Here is a 19184-nt window from a genome sequence, read left to right as displayed (position 1 = left end):
GACCGCAGGCGTGGGCCGTTAACCGGAAATGGTTGAGAGGAGGGCAGGACTTGAATAAACCCCTTGGCAATAGTCTTGTCTCGTGGGACTTGAAAATCTCTTTTGGAAATAGTCTCATCTCAAGATTTTTTTTTTTTTTATAATTATATATATATATATATATATATATATATATGATATACACACATAGGTAAAACAATTTTCTATATATTATTAGCAATCAGCCTTACCCTTATGAGACTGGAGTACACAAATGCAAGAGAAGCACCACAATGGAGACAGAAGGCTGAGTTACTAGGACTGAATGACTTTATCTCGTTTGTCAAATCTCTTAGGTTCTGTCCATGTTTTGTAGGTTTCATCCCCACCTGCATTCCTAATTTTTCCATCTGCCTTCACAAACAGACAGCCAGGATATTTTTGGACACAAATTAATAAATACACAGATAAATTCATCCGTTTTCCAAACTCGCTTAACCAGAGCAAGGTTGTGGGGAAGTTGGGTCCTATCGAGGCAACTGTCAGGCTAGATGGGATGCCAGTCCATCACAGAGTGAACACACACACACACTTGCGCCAATTTAGTGTTGTCGGTCCATGTAACCAGCATGCCTTTGGACTGTGGAAGGAAATCTACACCGACATGGAGATTTTGTTGCACAATTAGTTTTTTATGCTCACGTTTCATTTTGTGGTTGCTTTGTTGTCACATTGCACTGCAGGGTGATACCAAATGAGCCCTAGTCTCTGTGTGTGTGTGTGTGTGTGTGTGTGTGTGTGTGTGTGTGTGTGGGTGTGTGAGAGGGTGAGTGTGTTCACCCAGCATTGGAATGGCACCCCGTCCAGAAACCATTCATGTTTTGTGCCTGTTACTGGCCAGAATGGGCTCTACTCGGGGTATGTAAGCTTGGAAAATGGATGGATTTATGTGTGTATTGCTTAATTGTTTGTCCGAAATATCCCTGCACATATTAAAATATAATATGTGAGAGCTGTGTGTGTGTGTGTGTGTGTGCGCATACTTACAGTGCAACACGTGGCTTCCCAGCAGACTTTTAAACACTTCTAATAATACGATGTCTGTAAAAGTAGCTGCAGCTTCTGCTAACTTGGTCCTGTGTTTCCTGTCTTCACGTGGCACAGAGAAGCTTCATCTCTGTTCAAAGTTTGGGCGGAGTGGTGGCTCTGAGGCTAAGGATCTGCGCTGGTATCCCGAAGGTTGCGGTTCGAATCCCCGTCAATGCCAAAAAGAAATCCTACTCTGCTGGGCCCTTGAGCAAGGCCCTTAACCTTCAATTGCTCCAGGGGCGATGTACTATGGCCGACCCTGCGCTCTGACCCCAAGGGGTATGAGAAAACTAACAAATTCCTAATACGAGAAATTGTATAAGGCGAAATAAAGAACAAAAAAAAAAAAAGTTATGATTGAAAACAAAGCCGTTAGACCAGCAGATATTTGAGGACCTCCGACCTCTTACAAAGATTCTCCTCATTCTCGTGTACTTATCATATCTGGCCATATTGCTCACCTGCGGGTTCAATGTTGCATTTTAGCACAGGGTGCTGTGCTCGGCCTGGTCCTGCGTGGCCCACTTCTGTCCAAGGGCACAAAGCTGGAAAGCTCTCCTGCTTTCTCCTGGCCTGGCAGCCTTCTCTGCCCAGTTTCTGTCGTCTCCTCTTCCTTGCAGTTGTGCACCTCTTGTGCTTTCCTTTAACTCCGTTTCAGTAGCAGCAGGATCGGTACCTTCATGTGTACATTGTGCAGTAAAATTCCTTCATGTTGCCACTTTCCGGTGCTATGATAAATAGATAATCAAGAATGTATTAAATACATAACTTCAGATGGTTTTTTTTTAATAGAAAATACAAACTTACCTGATGCACTCCTAACACTTGTCCTCTTGCTCAGTGCGGCCATTTTGCACATTCAACACCTGTCTATATGCCCTCCCGTAGGCCTGCTTCACCCTGTTCACGATTTGTCTTGCAGCGGATTACCACAGTAACGGGTACACGGTGACCAACGGATGGAAGATCCACAATACGGCTAAGAGCAAGTGGTTTGTGTGCATGGCCAAAAACCCCGAAGAGAAGCAAAAGTGGCTGGACACGATCTTAAAGGAGCGGGAGCAGCGAGAGAGTGAGTAGAGATTTGTGGTAAGCCACGCTAGGCCCCCCCACATATCAGAGGGACTGGGCCGCTCCTTTGCCAGCACAGCCTGGGACTTGTGCACACCAGTGCTGCTCTCTCATGCTTTACAAAACAAAAAAAAAAAAAAATGCAGGAGGTCAAATCCATCGGTGAGCTTCAGCCCCTCAGTCTGGTGAGCAATGCACTCTGAAAGCTTATAAGAGAAAATATTCGAGAAGCTACTTGTTAAAGAATGTCTGTTAGGTGACCCCTGAGGATCACCGCTGTGGTTCCCCGGTTTCGATCGCAGCAGAAAAAAGCCTGACAGATGCAGTTTTTCTAAATTTGCTGATAAAGATCTTGATGGCAGCTGCTTCCATGGAAATGACAAGCTGCATCGCACTCACACTCTTACAGGGTGGCAGATGAGCTCTCGAGAGGCCAGGATTTCAGGAAAGAGAGGCAGATGTGAAGGGCCCCACCCCACTGGGCCAATGCCAACCTCCCTTGCCTGGCCAGACTCTGATATATGTGTTAGTGTGTTCTGTGAAAGCACATTGACAAGTCAGGTGACGGCTTGGCCTTTCACTGCGTGCTTCTTCAGCTCATTAAAATGAGCAAGTGATCCAAGACATCCAGGGTTAGACATGAAGGCAATGGGAGATTCTCCAGCCTTCTCAGTCACTAAGCAGCCACACCAACCTGGAAAGATGGAAGGAGAGAGTGGCAAGTGTCCTAAAGCTGACTGTTGGCGGGGGCCTGTGACGCGTGGCAAGAAGTCCTCTACTTAACACAACCATAACCAGTGCTCATCAGTTGTTTATCTTGACAGGTCTGAAGCTGGGAATGGAGCGTGATGCTTATATGATGATTGCCACAAAAGGAGAGAAACTTTACCACCTGCTGATGAGCAAAAGCCGTCACCTCATCAAGGATCGGCGCCGGAAACTGAGCGTCGTCTCCAAGTGCTTCTTTGGCAAGTAAGAGCTGCTTTGGGGAGGGTGACAAATTGACGGGGAGGTTCCCACATTGACACACCATACACTTGGCCAACATGGAGAGTTGTACCTAGGTCAAAGTCAAGCCAGAGAGCATGATGGTCCAGGTGGCACTGCTCTTTTGAGATTTTCAAAAAGTCAGGGGGCTTCCGACTGGATTCAGATTCATTATTTTTTTGGTTGTGCTGTGCTTCTGAATTAAAGTGTTACACCTTGGCGTCTTTGGGAAGACGAGTTCTGTCTGTCATCTACAGAGGAGCCAACTTTTAGTTTGGGGCAGAGATTGAGGAAAGCCTTGATGTGACCGATGCTTGACCTTAACACAAAAGCAGTTGCTAAGAGTAGGTGCAACGTTCTTTAAATGGCCATCATAGTTTCATTTTAGCTACATGTAAAATGTTCTTCAGATATACAGAAATGAATCTCTCTGTAAGAACAAAACGTAGAATCAGTACTAATAAAATGTTGGGCCAAAACTAAGGATCTGCTCTGATATCGGTCAGGTTGGCGGTTCAAATCCCGTTACTGCCAGAAAGGATCCTACCCCATTGGGCCTTTGAGGAATTGTCCTTAAGCTGGATATCACTCCCGGGGTGCTGTCCCATGATTGGCCCTGCGCTCTGGCACCCCCTAAATGTCATGTGAAAAGATGATGTTCCCCCTGGAATTAATAAAGTGTATATCAAAAAGACTGTAGGCAAGAGCAGACACCTGTACAAATAAGGTCCATAATCCTCCACACTGTGCGTCTTCATTCAGTACCCTCCTGGATGAGGGGCTATGACCGGGCGTTCTGTTGGAGGAGTGATGGGACAGTCTGGAGCCCCCACCTCCTTACCTGGCAAGGCAGTCAGGATAGTGAATGGACCGGGGGAACACAGCCCCCCCTCGAGAGTGTGTGCTCCCCCAGTGCGCTTGGTGGCAGCATTCCTGGACCAGTGTGCCTATTTATATGGTCGCACGGCATGTTGGGAGTCACAGTCCCAGTGGGACTACCCCGTGGGGGCCACTGGGAGGGAGCTGTTCCTGCTCCTGACCCAGGAGTGCTTCCTGGTTATGGTGTCCTGACGCCGGCTGTACTCCTGGGGCCTCCTCCAATCACAGCGCTGGGAGAGAAGTCGAGCGATACTCTTCTGGGACTAAAGGAGGAGAAAGTAAGTGGACTGTTAAAATGGAACAAACCTGAGAGAGGTATTTGTAAATAAAATGACTGTGTTTGCACCGAACCTGTGTTAGTAAAGTTGTGTCAAGAGTTTGAGGAACATGAGATGCCCCCCTCGAGAGTGCATACAGGCCACATCTGACATCACCTGCTCATGGACTTGGGGCTCAGTGCTTGTAGTAAGGTCACAAGTGCCCACTTCTGAGAGGTGTCCTTATTTCCTCCCGTGTTCAAGAGAGCAAGAGCACTCCACCATAGTCTCCGCATTCTCGGCACACGATCCCCAATCCAACAGTCAGAGACGCCATCCCGTCACAGTTCAAGCATTAGTGGAATTTTCTCTCAAGTGGTGGTGTCCTCGTGGCTAATAACGACTCTCCTGTAAGCGTCATGAAAGTGCTCTGGTTGGTTCTTGTCTTCCTGATGCCTTATAGCGTTATTTACCATACTGTGGCCTGGCAACATACATTTCTCTTTTTGATTTGCCCAGTCTTTGTTATATGTGGTGGTCTTTGATTTCCTTAATAACAGCTTAGAATGTGGGTGGGAGAATGAGCTCATTAGGGGGTTTCCCAATGCCCTGCCAATTCCTTTTTTTTTTTTTTTTTTTTTTCTTCTATGCCGGGGTAAGTGTGAGAATTGAGAATTTTTAGTTGGCTCCATTCAGCACTGAAGCCTGATTACTGCTGGCACAGTTTCTGCAGGACACATGATGTTGCTTTCTCAAGCCTGCAGTGATGCCCAGTAGGTTAGGAGGCATAAAACGCTTCGTTCTTAGCCAATTATGTTATATAAAAAAAACAAACCCAAATGCACTCTGAGACACTGCAGAGCTCGAGGCCGAGGCAGAGCCCCTACTGAACTGCTGTGTCACTGCGCCTTCCTGCCAGCTGTTTTGCAGTCTCTCTTAAGAGTAAAGTCAGTTTGGAGGCAGCGTTTCGTTTTATGTACCGGTTGTGCAGTTTGAATTGTTTTCATGCTGGTGATGATGCTGTGATACCGTCACTGTAAGGGAAAATCAGGACAAGGGGAGACAAAAGAAAGACGACATTTAGAATAAGGAGCTTGAGGTGGGGTGATGTATTTAAGGGGGCTCATTTTTCCCCTTCTGCCATGTCCTACTTTGCCTTTTCGGTGTGTTTCTCCACATCTGTTGAATCTAATGTAACCACTTTGGGGGGACAGGGGGGCTCCCCTGAGCCCCAAAGCACAAACACCGCAATAGGTTCAAATAAAGAATGTTCTTCGACCCTTTCATGCAACACCACCAAACTTCACCACACGCACTTCCCCTTCCTTGTCCACGAGAGTGGTTGCCTCCTGACGCTGAGTCAACTTAAGCGAGGCAACTGACTTTCTTTTAACTCGACCCAGGAACTACTTCCAGGCTCCTGTCACCAAGTTCTCTGGAGCATTTCCGGGTTGTGCGGAAACCGGGGCAGTCGTTCCCCGCGGCATTTTCTTCTGGTGGTTTGCAAAGACCCCTGGCAGGGCTGTTTCTGGACTCCCATCTCCCATGATCCCCTGCGGCTGTCTTAAACTGGTCCAGCTTTGAGGAACACTGCCACCTGTCGTGTGGAGGAATGAACTGCTCCTGGTAAGCCCATTCATCCAGTGCATCCATAATGGCCTCTTGGTCGGTTATAAATCCATCCTTTAATAATAAATTCTTTAAATTTTATATGGCGCTTTTCCCATTGCTCAAAGTAGTGAGTGGGGGAAACACTTCAACCACCATTAATGTGTAGCATCCACCTGGATGATGTGTTGGTGGCCAACATGCCAGAATGTTCACCACATATGAGCTTTTAGGTAGTGACATGGTGGGATGGTTAGGTGAGGAGGACAATTTAGCCAGGACATTGGGGTACACCCTACTCTTTACGAAGGATGCCCAGGGATCTTTTATGATCACAGAGAGTCGGGACTTCATTTATATATCTCATCTGAAGGACGGCGCCATTTTTAGAGCACAGTGTCCCCGTCACTGCACTGGGCCATTGGGATCCACATTCAGACCACAGGTAAATGCCCCTCGTTGTCCTCACCAGCAGCAACCCAAGCCTTTCCTAGATGATCTCCCATCTAAGTCAGTTGCACTCCATGCTGTTTCCTTCAGCTATTGGACCTGTAGGTTGTAAAAACGTAACCTGTAAATGTCGAGGCCTTGCCCGCTCTGCTCTTGGCTTACCTGGCATCTGGCCGGGATGGCCGCTAAAATGCATTGCATTCCACCACTTTAGATCTTGGGTAAGACTATATTCCCTCTTGTTGACTGGTGATGTTTTTACTTTTCTTTCTAGTGAATTTGTATCTTGGTTGATTGAGATGGGCGAGATCAGCAAACCAGATGAAGGAGTCAATTTAGGACAAGCCTTGCTGGAGAACGGGATCATCCACCATGGTGAGTAGAGCCAGCACTATAGAGACGTGCCATCAGGAGGGCGTTACACCTCAATAAGCAGCCTTCCTTTAAGCAACAAACTGTGTGAGTCTAGTGTTGTGTTTCACCAACCTTTTTTTTTTTTTTTTTCCTGTGGTGGCCCACTTTTTGTAAACAAAATCATGCCAAAGCACACCACTGTTCTACTAACCAGCAGCACTTTTGAATTTCATACATGTGCTCAGTTGTCCGAAGTGACAGGATTACCAAAGAAACCAATAATAAAGTAGTTTGTAGACATGCCACTTGGTGAGCACTTTGGATGGCATCTCCCAGCTACTTCATCCGTTGCAGGGAACCCGTATGCCCACTATCCACTGGCACTGTGAGGCTTGCTGGCGACCACACACCCAGGCAGATGGACTGTAGCAGCCTGGAGACACGTCCAAAGTACTCTTTAAGTGCTTTATCTACGACATGGTGGGCGCTGAGCTGATTTTGTGCCAGCTTCTCCAGGTAGTCATGTCCTCCTCAGACAGGTGTCAAGCTCTTGGTTGCGCTACATTATTATTTCCACAGCACACTGCTTAAAAAACACCAGTCTAGTGCATGTGGCAGGAAACCAATGGTCCTTTTTTTCTGGCCTATGACTGCCCTCTACTGGTAACTGTTTGTAGCTGCACAGTAAGCAGGCTCAAGGGATCTTTTACTATTTCACCGAGTCCTTAGCTTCTGCCCTTTGGCTTTTTCTGCATTTCCTTTTGTACTTAGTGCATTTGTTTTGATCCCCAAAATGCGGATTACTCTTGGCTTTCCTGCTGGGAGACCCTCTTAAGTGGCACACAGCTTCAAAATGCGTCTTGCTGTAATGGGTTTATCACATTTTTTATCTGCTTTAGAGAGATTAGCCTCAAAGCCAGGAGATTTGAGTAGGAGTCGGGTGGCTGGCCCGCTGAGCGGGAGCGCGGCCTTATTTCTCACTGCTCTCTCGCACCTGTTTACTCTCTTCACAGTGTCGGATAAGCACCAGTTCAAAAACGAGCAAGTGCTCTATCGGTTCCGCTATGACGATGGCACGTACAAAGCAAGGCGTGAGATGGAAGACATCATGTCAAAGGTGAGTGTCACTTGAGGGGGGTCTTTGATGTATTTGCCCAACTAAGAGGCCACAAAGTAGACCATCTAGTCAGTCAGTGCTGCCAGGTTGGCAGTTTTCTTGCCCAATTGGGTTATTTTTGATTGTTGTTTGCCTTGTTGTGTTTTATTGGGCTACTTTTTTTTAAAAAAGTGGTATTTTGGGCTATTTTTCAAATCACACACATTCTTATCCTGTTTTTCTCCCATCTGACACCCCTTACCCTGCAATTCACACTTTGATATGTTCTTTACCATTGTAAAGGCTGCAAGGGGGACCCGTTGTATGATGGTATATAACAATTCTATCGCTCTGAAATATCTGAGGGGGGACCACCCTGGGCTTTAACAGGATGTACCAAACACCCTCTCTCTCTTGACCCCCACCACCCCTCAACACGCTTTCCGCTGTGTCATTTTGTCTACCTCAGGCATTGCTCTTGTCATGGGTGGGTGTCCCGGCCCTAACAACTGGCCCTAAGGTGGCACAAGATACAGGTCCAAGATCGCCCTGCCTCGGCCAGAAGACGGGCAAAAGTGGCATCCTGGCAGGGATGGACCAATGAACAGTACCTGGCAGGGAGGCCAGTGTAGTGGAAGGTCAGGGGGAGACCGCCTGGCAGGATTATATGCTCCCCCAACACGTTAGGTAACAGCCTCCCTAGGAGACGATACCTGTATGGACACACCTGCAAGACATGCTGGGAACTGTAGTTCAGTAGGACTGGCCTTGTTAGATTATGGGGGTGTGGCAGGGATTCATCATCTCTACTTTTATGGACTTCTGACTGACCTGGAAGTGCTCCCATGGGGCTGTGCCCTAGCACTAGGAATTCTCCCAGTCCAGCATAAAAGAGCTTGTGTCATGGTGGTTATGGTGCTGAAACACCCCCTGGTGATCACAAGCAATGTTTTTTTGGGGCAGATTTGCTGTTTTAAAGTTGTCCTTAGGCTGTACATTTTTTATGAACCTGGCACCCCTGCAGTCAGTTGATTAAATCTTTTTCTTTCTGTTCTTGCAGGGTGTGCGGCTCTACTGTCGACTTCACAGCCTGTTCACGCCAATAATAAAGTAAGTGTCTTCCAAGTTGTTATTTCTTCTACTGCTACGATAAACTAATCGGTGGCTGTTCTGGTGCAGCATCCATGACAGTAATGCATCTCACGCACCCCCTATGGTGCTCCTCATATGAGTGGTCTGTTCTGCTTCAACTGATTTTATAGGAACAATACATTATGAGAATTGTATATAGCTCCCTTCACGTCATAATGACACGCATTTCACTGTGGCTAATGGAACTGTAATCCTATGTAGTATCGGTCACAAGTTGTTTTTACTTGAGTAACTTGACTGACGTGTCATTTTTGCTTTTACTTTCACATTTTCCCCCCAGTGTCCTGTAAGACACTATTGTAAACTTCAAAAATAGGCATGGTACTTCATAAAAAAAACAAATTGAGTAAAAAAAGATTTCACAAATGAACGTGTATATAAAACGTATATGTGAAGCTTCTCCGCATACAAAGGAGCCAGTTGAGGCGGTTCAGGCATCTCATTAGGATGCCATCTGGGTGTCCAACTAGGGGAAGACTCAGCGCGCAATGGAGAGGGTCTCTTGGCCAATCTGGGAATGCTTTGGTATCCCCCTGGAGAAGGAGGTAGGGGGGAGAAAGGGATGTCTGGGCATCATTGCTTAGACTGCTAGCCCTGTGACCTGGACCCAGATAAGTGGAAGACCATCCATCCATCCATCCATCCATCCATTTTCCAACCCGCTGAATCCGAACACAGGGTCACGGGGGTCTGCTGGAGCCAATCCCAGCCAACACAGGGCACAAGGCAGGAACCAATCCCGGGCAGGGTGCCAACCCACCGCAGAAGTGGAAGACCATTTAATGGAAATTAATGTAATATATTTTATATATAAATTTATAAAAAAAAAATCCTGGAAAGGAAAAGCAGGGTGACGAGATGTGATCTTCTCAGAAGTCCTCGGAAGACATTTAAAAGACCCACGAGACAAAAAAGATTGGCCACGGAGTGTCTCGCGGGGACCGTAAACATGAGACTTGGTGCCAAGAGATTGTCCCAGGGCCGTCTCGCGGGGTTGTGGAACATGAGATTCTTGCAAGACACGTCCTTCTTATCAAATAGATAGATAGATAGATAGATACTTTATTAATAAGAGCACGGCTAGCAAAACACTCAGTCATGTAAAGGCACGTAGCACACACAGATCCTGTGCTCTCAGCACATATAAAGCGTGTAAGGACAATACGTTCTAGATGAAACATCAACGACTAAGCAAAGAAGAAAGAGACCCAAAAGCGATGGAGAGAAAAACGACAGATAAGAGATTATGAAAGCAGTGGAATTTGAAAGGCTCAAACAAACGATGGCATGATACACATGCAGAGAAAGGTACAGAATATGAAAGCAGTAAAATTCGAAAGTATTGTAGCGTTCCAGCCAGTTTGAAGCCTTTTTTGTTTTAAGTGACTTAGGTCCGATTGAGGGGGGGTGGAGTACAGCACGGAAGACTGATAGAGGGGTATTGATTGATGCGGTAAGGGGGGGCGAGAGGAGGGGTTGGAGAGGGTGCTAGAAAGTTGTGTTTGGGGTAACGAAGTTGGCGATTGTTCAAGTAGAACTTTTGCGACACTTTATTACGTCAGTCGCTACAGTATCAAAAAAGATAGTAAAGATCGCATTACCGCAAACAGAAGGTAATTAATCATCAGAACCAGGTGTAAAAAATAGCAGGACAAATCGAGGTCAGAAATAAAAGGTAAAGAGTGGAAAACAAAGTCATTTCGCCTTCGCAGCTTCATAAACATGTTAACAAACATTGGCACTATATGCATGCAGAGCAGATTATGAAAGCAGTGGTATTCGAAAGGCTCAAAAAAAAAAAGTGTGCACGATAAAAATATGGAGAAAGTTAAAGAATATGAAAGTAGGAAAATTAGAAAGTATAAAAAAAACAAAGTAAAGCTCGTAGGAGCGCAAACAAATGGAAATTATTACTTGAAAAAGGGAAAATAATCATCATGGACCAGGTGTCATTGAAAAAAAAAAGCAGGACAAAGCGAGGTCAGAAATAAAAGACAAAGAGTAGAAAACAAAGTAAAATGTCATAAAAAGGTAAAAAACAAGGGGGCCAAACAAATGCAGAGCAGGTTGGAGATCATGAAAACTGGAATTCAAAAGACTCAAACAAAAAAAAAAAAAACGTAGGTACGAAACACATGCAGAGCAAGATACAGAATATGAAAGCAGAAAAAAACACAGTGTCAAAAAAAGAAAGTAAACATCACATTAGCGCAAAGAAAGAGAAATTATTACTCGGAGAAATAACGAAAAGGTGAATAGAGATCGAATATATGGACACAGGTGATATGTCAGAATTATGTAAATATTGTAAGGCTTTGAAGTCTAAGTCAGAGAATTTCAAAAACGTGTTTTACCTCACATGCATTTATTGGTTACTTTGCAAAAAAAATTATTAACTGCTGATGATGAAGATCAGAGACACCTATCCTGAATTATGGTACAAAGTCATTAAACACATGTCTCACTGACCTCATTTAAAACATTCAGCATATTAGGACTCGAAAGATTCCAAATATCATTGTTACGGACGTTCTGAAATAAAAGTGAAACTAACGAAATAGCAACAATTCAAAGAAAAATAAATCTTAAGTGTGTATCCGGAAAACCAAACACGAGGTTGTTTTTATTTATATATATATATATATATATATATATATATATATATATATATATATATATATATATAATATAAAATGTCCCCGCTCATCCGTGACAATATATATAAATAAACTAGCTGTCCCCAGCGGTTCCACCCATGTAGTAGTGGAAGAGGAGAAGCTTTAAAAATCAATAAAAAAAAAAATGTTTAAAAAATGTAATAATTTGTATTGAGAAAAATTTACATTGATATCTTTGTATCCGAGGGCCTCTTTGTATACAGTTGTTTTGTTTTTTTTGGTTTTGCTATCGGGGTGAGAATGTAGCTGTGATCTCTTTGCCAAAAAATGTAAAAAAAAAAAAAAAAAATTGGCAAGGTATCTCTGGCCAAGCGGAAGGCAGGTACACTCCACTGTCAAATGTCGCCACTGTGTCTGATCGTGTTCAGCTCTGACGGTAGAGTGTCCCCCGCGTGAGGAGAAAATCACGTGGCCGTGACATCTCTCCCCTCTAAAACAGGGGTCGCCAACTCCGGTCCTGGAGGACCACCGTGGCTGCAGGTTTTCATTCTAACCCTTCTCTTAATGAGGGACCTGTTTTTGCTGCTAATTAACTTCTTTTGAATTTAATTTTAATTGACTTGTTCTTGAAGACTCAGACCCCTTAATTGTTTCTTTTTCCTTAATTAGCAGCTAAACAATCATGAGATACAAAATGAGCCAAAACAACTGGTGTCCATCATACAATATCTGAAAATAAAGAAAGGTGAAGGTCTCAGGAATGTCGATCTGCTCAGGTCCCCAAAACATTTTCACAGAAAAGAGCAAATCAACAATTTCAGAAATGTCTGCTAATGCACCACGAGAGCAGTGACAAGCCACGGGATTAAAGAATGGGTTTAATTAACGACAAGAATCAGCACCTCATTAAGCAGCTGGTTGGAGTGAAATTGGTTGGAGTTTGAGGCCCTGACTTAGTTGATCTTCTGTTGGCTCACTCACTTCACATTTCATTTCTGTTTGGGTGCCGTTTATGGAAAGAAATGAAGCAATTCAGAGGAATGATGAAGAAATTCAGGGGAACAAATCTTAAAAAAGCAAATCAATTCAAATGAATTCACAAGACATTAATTAGCAGCACAAACAGGGCACTCATTAAGAAAAAGGGTTATAATGAAAACCTGCAGCCACAGCACCTGGCAACCCCTGCTCTTAAACACACATTGCTGTGATCTCTCTCTCAAAAACGTCAAACATTACTCCTTAACAAACAGGTGTTGCTAGCTAAGCGGAGGTGAGGTGCGCTCCAACACGTGGCGTGAGGTACAGTGACTCGAATGGAGGCTGGCGCTTGAGTGATGATGGCCCAGCCCAGCTCCCTGCTGCTGAGGTCGTTTACCCAAAATTACCAAAATTCTACAGCTCCAGCTTGTAAATGGGATTCAACAGAAGACTGAGGTTTAGTAAAAGAAATTCAAATTAAAAGAGTTCACACAAAAAAGAGAAAATTGATATAAGAAAAAGGTTTTTGTTAAGAAAAGTTCCGTTCAAAACTTAAATCTTGTTTCATTTCTAATCGTTACAAATCACTTCTAAACGTTTCTGAACCATTTCAAAATGGTCAGAAGCCTGTATGCCTATCCCATTTCTGTGTTGAAAATGTGTCTTTTAAGGACCTGTTCTAAACAACAGCTGACTCAATGAACACACAGTTATCTTAGTTATAGCAAGAAAGTGTTATCTCTTATTAACTTAGAGGGTTAAAGGCTATACCATTGTCTCTGGCTATGGCTAACCAAACACTAATATGAATTTAACTTACAGTAATTTAAAGCATTACTTTCTAAGATTAGCCCTTACAGTCAGCAAACAGGCTAATGTCAGTAAAGTATGACACGTGTTTAGTTAAAATGTGAGATTTGGATACACAATGGGGAGGTCTGACCATCAAGAGTCCTCCTCATGAGAAGGACGTAGGAGTCGTAGCGGACTCGATGATATCTACTGCTAGACGGTGTTCAGAAGGCTAACAATGTCAGGTTATATCGCGACTTGATATGTGCAGTTCAAGTCCAAGGAGGTTCTGCTGAAGCTTTAGAACACACTGGTGAGGCCTCATCTGGAGTCCTGTGTGCAGTTTTGGTCTCTGCATTACAAAAAAAAAAAAAAAGACATAACAGCACTTGAGAAAGTCCAGAGGGGGAACAACAAGGCCGATTCCAAGATTAAGAGGTTTTAGTTATGAGGAGAGCCTAAAGGAGTTCACTAAAGTGTGCAGAAGGTGATGGCTTCGGAATACTCTCTGAATCCACTGAACTTCTGTGAAGGTGTTAAAGCAGAGATCAGACTACTGACTGATTATTATTTTATTTTTTTTTATATAACTTTGAAAAAGAACAATATATTCCTTGTTTGCTTCTCCTGAGAGAGAAGTGGGGGAGTCAAAATGTGTCGCTTTATGCAACACATCCTATTGAATGTCACTAAAGCTCTGCTTCTTCCATTGCAGGGACCGCGACTACCATCTTAAGGCTTTTAAATCTGTCCTTCCAGCCAGCAAGTTGGTGGACTGGCTCATAGCTCAGGTGAGTAAAGTGGGGGTCTTTTGAGTTTTGGAGGGTCACAACCTTGTATTACGTTACTCTCACTATGAAGGGGATAAGGGGAGTGCGTTTCTGAAGCTCCTGTGATGATGTCTTACCACCCACCTGACTCGTGTAAATGGCTGTTTTTGTGTACATCACCTGAACTATCGCATTGTATTTTTTTTTTTTGTTGGTCGTTGGTGTCGTTGCTCGATGCAAGTAACGCTTTCTCTGTACTATTCAAACGTTAACAGTAAACCTGAACTTCAACGCAAGTGTTGAGAAGGCCATTGCTATCTTTCAGGGTGACTGCTCCAATAGGGATGACGCTGTCACACTTGGCGTGGGGCTCTGCAACAATGGATTCATGCACCACGGTAAGCTGTTTATGAAGAAATGTCACCAAAAAACTACAAATAGGCTCTGGAAGTGTCAGTGAGGATCATAAACTTGACAAATACAAAATGCACCATTTAGACCAGCAGCTTATGAGCAGCCAGAGCAACGAGGAATTGTCACCAGCACAGTTGTCAGTGATTTACGTTGCAAGCTTAACGTCGTGCTACCTCAGATATGGAGGAGTAATGGGCACCCTGGAGGTTGCATTGTGGCACATTTGACCCCAGGGTTCCATTTCCCCAGGTCGGGGATTCATTTCTCTGCACTTGCCACTTCATTAACTCAGGGTTTTGGAATTCTTGCCAAGCTCCGTTAATGCACATATCCTTGGCTACTTTGCTGTATTTGTAATTTAATACTGGCAAACTATGAAGGAGAAAATGCCACACTATAGCATTTTTGTTCTTTTGGTATATCAGAAGGATTCTTCATCCATCTCCGAATTAGTGGCAACTACGTTTAATTGAGCAAAGTGAAATATTTAACTCAGGGTCATGGACAAACTGAAATAAATTAACATGGCATAGAGCAATCTATTTAGGCAACAATCCTTTGCAATACGCTTATGTTTGTTTTCTTGCTGCTTTTCCTGTCAGTCCTGGAAAAAAGCGAATTCAAGGATGAATGGCAGTTTTTCCGTTTTTATGCCGATGAAGAAATGGAAGGCAGCGGAAGCAAAGGCAAACAACTGCGCAGTGACTTCCGGCTCATTGAGAACATCCTGGCCAAGTCTCTGCTGGTAAGGGCCTATGCCAATGTCGTCTTCTTGGTGGGTTGTGCCACTTGCCTCCAGAAAGTGTCTGTGTAGCTCAGGTGGCTTAAACTTTTTGTAGCGGAGGCAGTTGACTTACAGCTCATGGCTCCTGATGCTTCATCCCATACTTGGATGTCGTTATTGGCAGGGTGGCACAAGTCTGGTGGGTAGTCAAGGGAATATTAGTGGCTTAGGGGATTTGATGAAGGTTCTCGTCTTGCCGTCACACTCGATTCTCACCTTTTTCTCTGTCTTTTAGATCCATCCCCTGGAAGAAGGCTATGGCTTTGAGATCGAGGAGAGAAACAAAGCCATTGTGGTGAAGAGCGTCTACAAAGGTTCTCATGCTGAGGTATACTGAAGGTCTTGCCTTCCGTAAAGAAGCTCTAGCTTTACCAAGAGTGGTGTTTATTTATTGCAGTGAAGCATCCTGGGAAAGCATCATCTTTTGTTTTGAGAACATCAGTAGCTTTCTCTAGATCAGCTTCTTTCTCCTGTCCACTTTGCACATAAACAAATGCCCAGTGTCACTCCAAAAGAGATGGCACCAGTGACAAAAGTCACTTGGTGTCATTGGCATGGTGTCTCATGATACCTTAAGAGAGTCAAATTGCGTCGCTAATAAATTAACCAAAGCTAAGAGAGACGTTTATTTGACCCTTTTGTACGCTGCTGTCACAAGCCTTTGTTCAATGTCTGCTGGTGTTTTCCCACCGCTGGCCAACATGTGGATGATATGTTACTATAGTGCCATTACTGTGCATCCTTGGATCTACAAATGATGTGGCGGAGTCAGCTTCCATTGCTTCAACCTGTTCCAGATGTTTGGTATTTTTCATATATGTAGGGCAAGTCAAAATTATGTTAACATTTGAATGGCGGAAGCAATTTGTTCACAAAACATACTTCATATTCTGCGAGATGATTTACAGGAATGTCTCAACCTGTTCACCATCATGTTCAACACATGTACCATATGTGGCACATAAATTGTCCACAAAAATTGTGTGTGTGTGTATATACCATTAGTGTTAACATAATTTTGACTCACCCTGTATATGTACTGTAATTGCATATAGAATATCCAATCTGTGTGTATGTACTCGGGTTCAGTTCCGTTAGAACGAAGTGCATAGGGCTGAAAAAAACAATTGGACATATTGTATATTTAAACAAAAGGCCGGTGTGTGCTCATGCTCAACCACAGCCACTAGATGGCGCCTGCGTGCACTTTTACATTTTTTCGGCACTTACATGCACCTCACTTCTCACTACGAAAGACGTGTGTGCAGCAAACGTCGGCACGCAACAATAATGTCGTACTAATGACACAGATGAGGAGACACAAAGTCGAAACGAAGCAAACACCACAGCTCAACATCATGCAAGTGAAACACCTCAGCAACGGAGAACAAGTCTTGGCGTTTTCACTAAAAACAGTGTCTATCGGGAGGTATTTTGCCGAGACACCAATTAATAGGACTCGTATGCCAGCGATATGGCTAAGATATGGCATCACCAGTGTCGTCTTACGAAAGCCAGCGGGGCAGCAAGCACAGGTGGGTCCACGTCCTCTGCACTGGGTCATCGTTAAGCGATAGCTGACGCCACTCCAAGTTCTCAAATATAGTAAAATTGCTAGGGAGTCTTCAGGTTGTTTTTTTTGTCCTGAAGACCACACACAGCTAGTTTGTTATAATGGGGATTTGCACATAGTGAGGTCTTTCAGCATGTAACGGTTGACAAAGACTCGATGGCAGCATCTTTTATTTCATTTTGCCAGCATCAATGGCAGCGAGAAGATCCAACTTTTTCTGTAAATTGCTGCCATCACTGCCCGGAACACACGCCACTTTATTTACAAAAAATGGCGCCCCTCGGTGTACGTAACACAGAGTTTTTAGATACCTGCTTTGAGTTACATAAAGGGTGCGCCAGGTGACCACCTATGTCATCCTAATGCAGCGTTTCCCAGCATTGTGGGCTGCGGCCGGCCACCCCATTGTAGCACCTGATTCACTCCGCCGACATTGTGGGTGGGCCGTGGACGACCACTCCTCACTTTATCGAACACACTCTATTAACCAATGGGAACAACGCTCTGATCATCGCACTTGTTGACCGTGGCCAATCCCAGACGACCTCCCCCAATCCCCTCTGCAATGATCGCACTCAATTTACTGATAAGAGTCCAGCAGTCCTCCTGAACTTTGCAAGTCAAATTTGTTTGGTGTTGGCCCCGCCCCTAGAACCGCCCACAATTTCTCCAGCCTGCAGTAATGCTTTATGGAGCTCCACTCCCCTACAAGAGCAAGACGAATGTTGAGTAAAACCATGTGACACAAGTGTGCAATCCAATTGGCTATTCGGTGGAACTCCTGAATCACAAATGTTTTGTTTTTTTTTGGGCCAAGGCCAGAAGAAATGTGTGCGTTTGCTGTTGTTTTTTTTTTTTTTTTCATGGAAAATGACTTAGTTGTAATGAATTTGACAATAAAACTGAGTATTTTTTTTTAACAATTTGACCATAATGGTAATATAATGTTTAATTGTATGAAAACATAAAACATATGCACACATGTCTATATATTCCCAAAAAAGACTATGTCAAATGAAATGAAACTGTAAAAGAAATTACAGAACTTGCATCTTCCTTGTGCAGCTTTCTCAGGTTAATCCTAAATAATGAGGACCACAAAATAAATGTGAAGATGAGGCAACAGACTTCATCTACGGACCTCCGCCGTGTCGCTCCGCTGATCAAAATGCACTTAACTTTGGCACAAATGATTAACGTCACAAGCAGTAAATATATTCTCAAAATAAAAGATTTACACCTCCCGTGCCCCCCAATAACAAGTGATTATCAAAATAAGTTTCCCTCTACTCCATTATTAGGTTAATGTCCAGAAAAAATATATTCTGCTAAGCTGTTTTTAAAATGATTCTATTTCTACTATGACCAAAAATCAAGGGTCTGCCATCCAGACTTTGAGAGAAGACGACGCTGGGCCTGAGTCACATGCTGCGCTTGCTCTGATTGGCTGATGAATAATGCAAGCTGTGATAGACCTACGTGTGCTTGCATGTTTGTATGCACAGACATCGGTACATTTGTGTGCATTTATTTGTACACGTTTATTGTTTTTAATCCTTGTATTTATGTGTTTTACTGTTTTTCTTTATTATTTACATTTTTATATTTCTCAGCTGCTGCCCATTCTTCCTAAAGTCTTTTTCTCAGTGTTAGTTGCTGGAGTTCTGCTATATTAGTGAAGTGGTGCTGACCTCCTCCAGTGCCCTGCCATGGTTTTTATAATTCCATGCCACTCTGTATTTAGTGCTGGCCTCTTGTTCTTGTTCTGATACAATAATATTGACTTTAATTGCATGCCAATTTAATGTCCTCTTCCCTCTCATTACCGCCACATTGGTTATTACTGCAACAAATCACATGTGATGATTTGGGACATGTGACCACTGAGCCCCTCCCATTTTTTTCCCCATGTAGATGGCTGGGCTTGTTGCTGGCAGGAAGATTTATGCCATCAATGAAGATCTGGTGTTTTTGAGGCCTTTCCAAGAAGTGGAGACCATGATCAATCAGTCCTTCTGCATCCGCCGGTCACTGAGGATGTTGGTGTCGATCAAAGGAAAAGAGTGAGTTTAAAGTCCTGAGCAGTCTGTCTTGGAGTTCAGACTTTGCCTGTGCTGCCCAAAGAGTACCTCCTGTTAAAGGGTCTGATGCAAAACCTCAAATTAAAACTCTGAAAGCTGTGCTAGCAGCAGGGCTGTGCCACTGTCGTCACCCGCCACCGTGCTCACTTGCTGCCATTCTTCCAAGTGGTTTTGTAAAGTGTAGTGGGAGGTGGTCTGATACCACAATGTCAGGATGCGTTTCTTTATATGTCCTCAGCTTTCCTTTGT

At 44.0% G+C, this 19184-nt stretch overlaps 1 protein-coding gene across 1 annotated transcript in view; it reads left to right on the top strand.

Annotated features, from left to right (window-relative positions):
* prex1 (phosphatidylinositol-3,4,5-trisphosphate-dependent Rac exchange factor 1) overlaps window positions 1–19184 on the top strand; it is a 126362-nt gene that overhangs the window by 82979 nt on the left and 24199 nt on the right. The window contains exons 9-18 of the mRNA XM_028812388.2: window positions 1991–2140; window positions 2964–3111; window positions 6595–6695; window positions 7688–7791; window positions 8831–8880; window positions 14029–14104; window positions 14409–14481; window positions 15100–15242; window positions 15517–15609; window positions 18769–18917. Of these exons, the coding sequence (XP_028668221.2) occupies window positions 1991–2140; window positions 2964–3111; window positions 6595–6695; window positions 7688–7791; window positions 8831–8880; window positions 14029–14104; window positions 14409–14481; window positions 15100–15242; window positions 15517–15609; window positions 18769–18917 (1087 nt within the window). The remainder of the gene's footprint in view (window positions 1–1990; window positions 2141–2963; window positions 3112–6594; window positions 6696–7687; window positions 7792–8830; window positions 8881–14028; window positions 14105–14408; window positions 14482–15099; window positions 15243–15516; window positions 15610–18768; window positions 18918–19184) is intronic.

The sequence above is a fragment of the Erpetoichthys calabaricus genome, chromosome 10 (assembly GCF_900747795.2).
Source record: "Erpetoichthys calabaricus chromosome 10, fErpCal1.3, whole genome shotgun sequence".
Taxonomy (NCBI): domain Eukaryota; kingdom Metazoa; phylum Chordata; class Cladistia; order Polypteriformes; family Polypteridae; genus Erpetoichthys; species Erpetoichthys calabaricus.
This window is presented reverse-complemented; position numbering and strand designations above follow the sequence as displayed.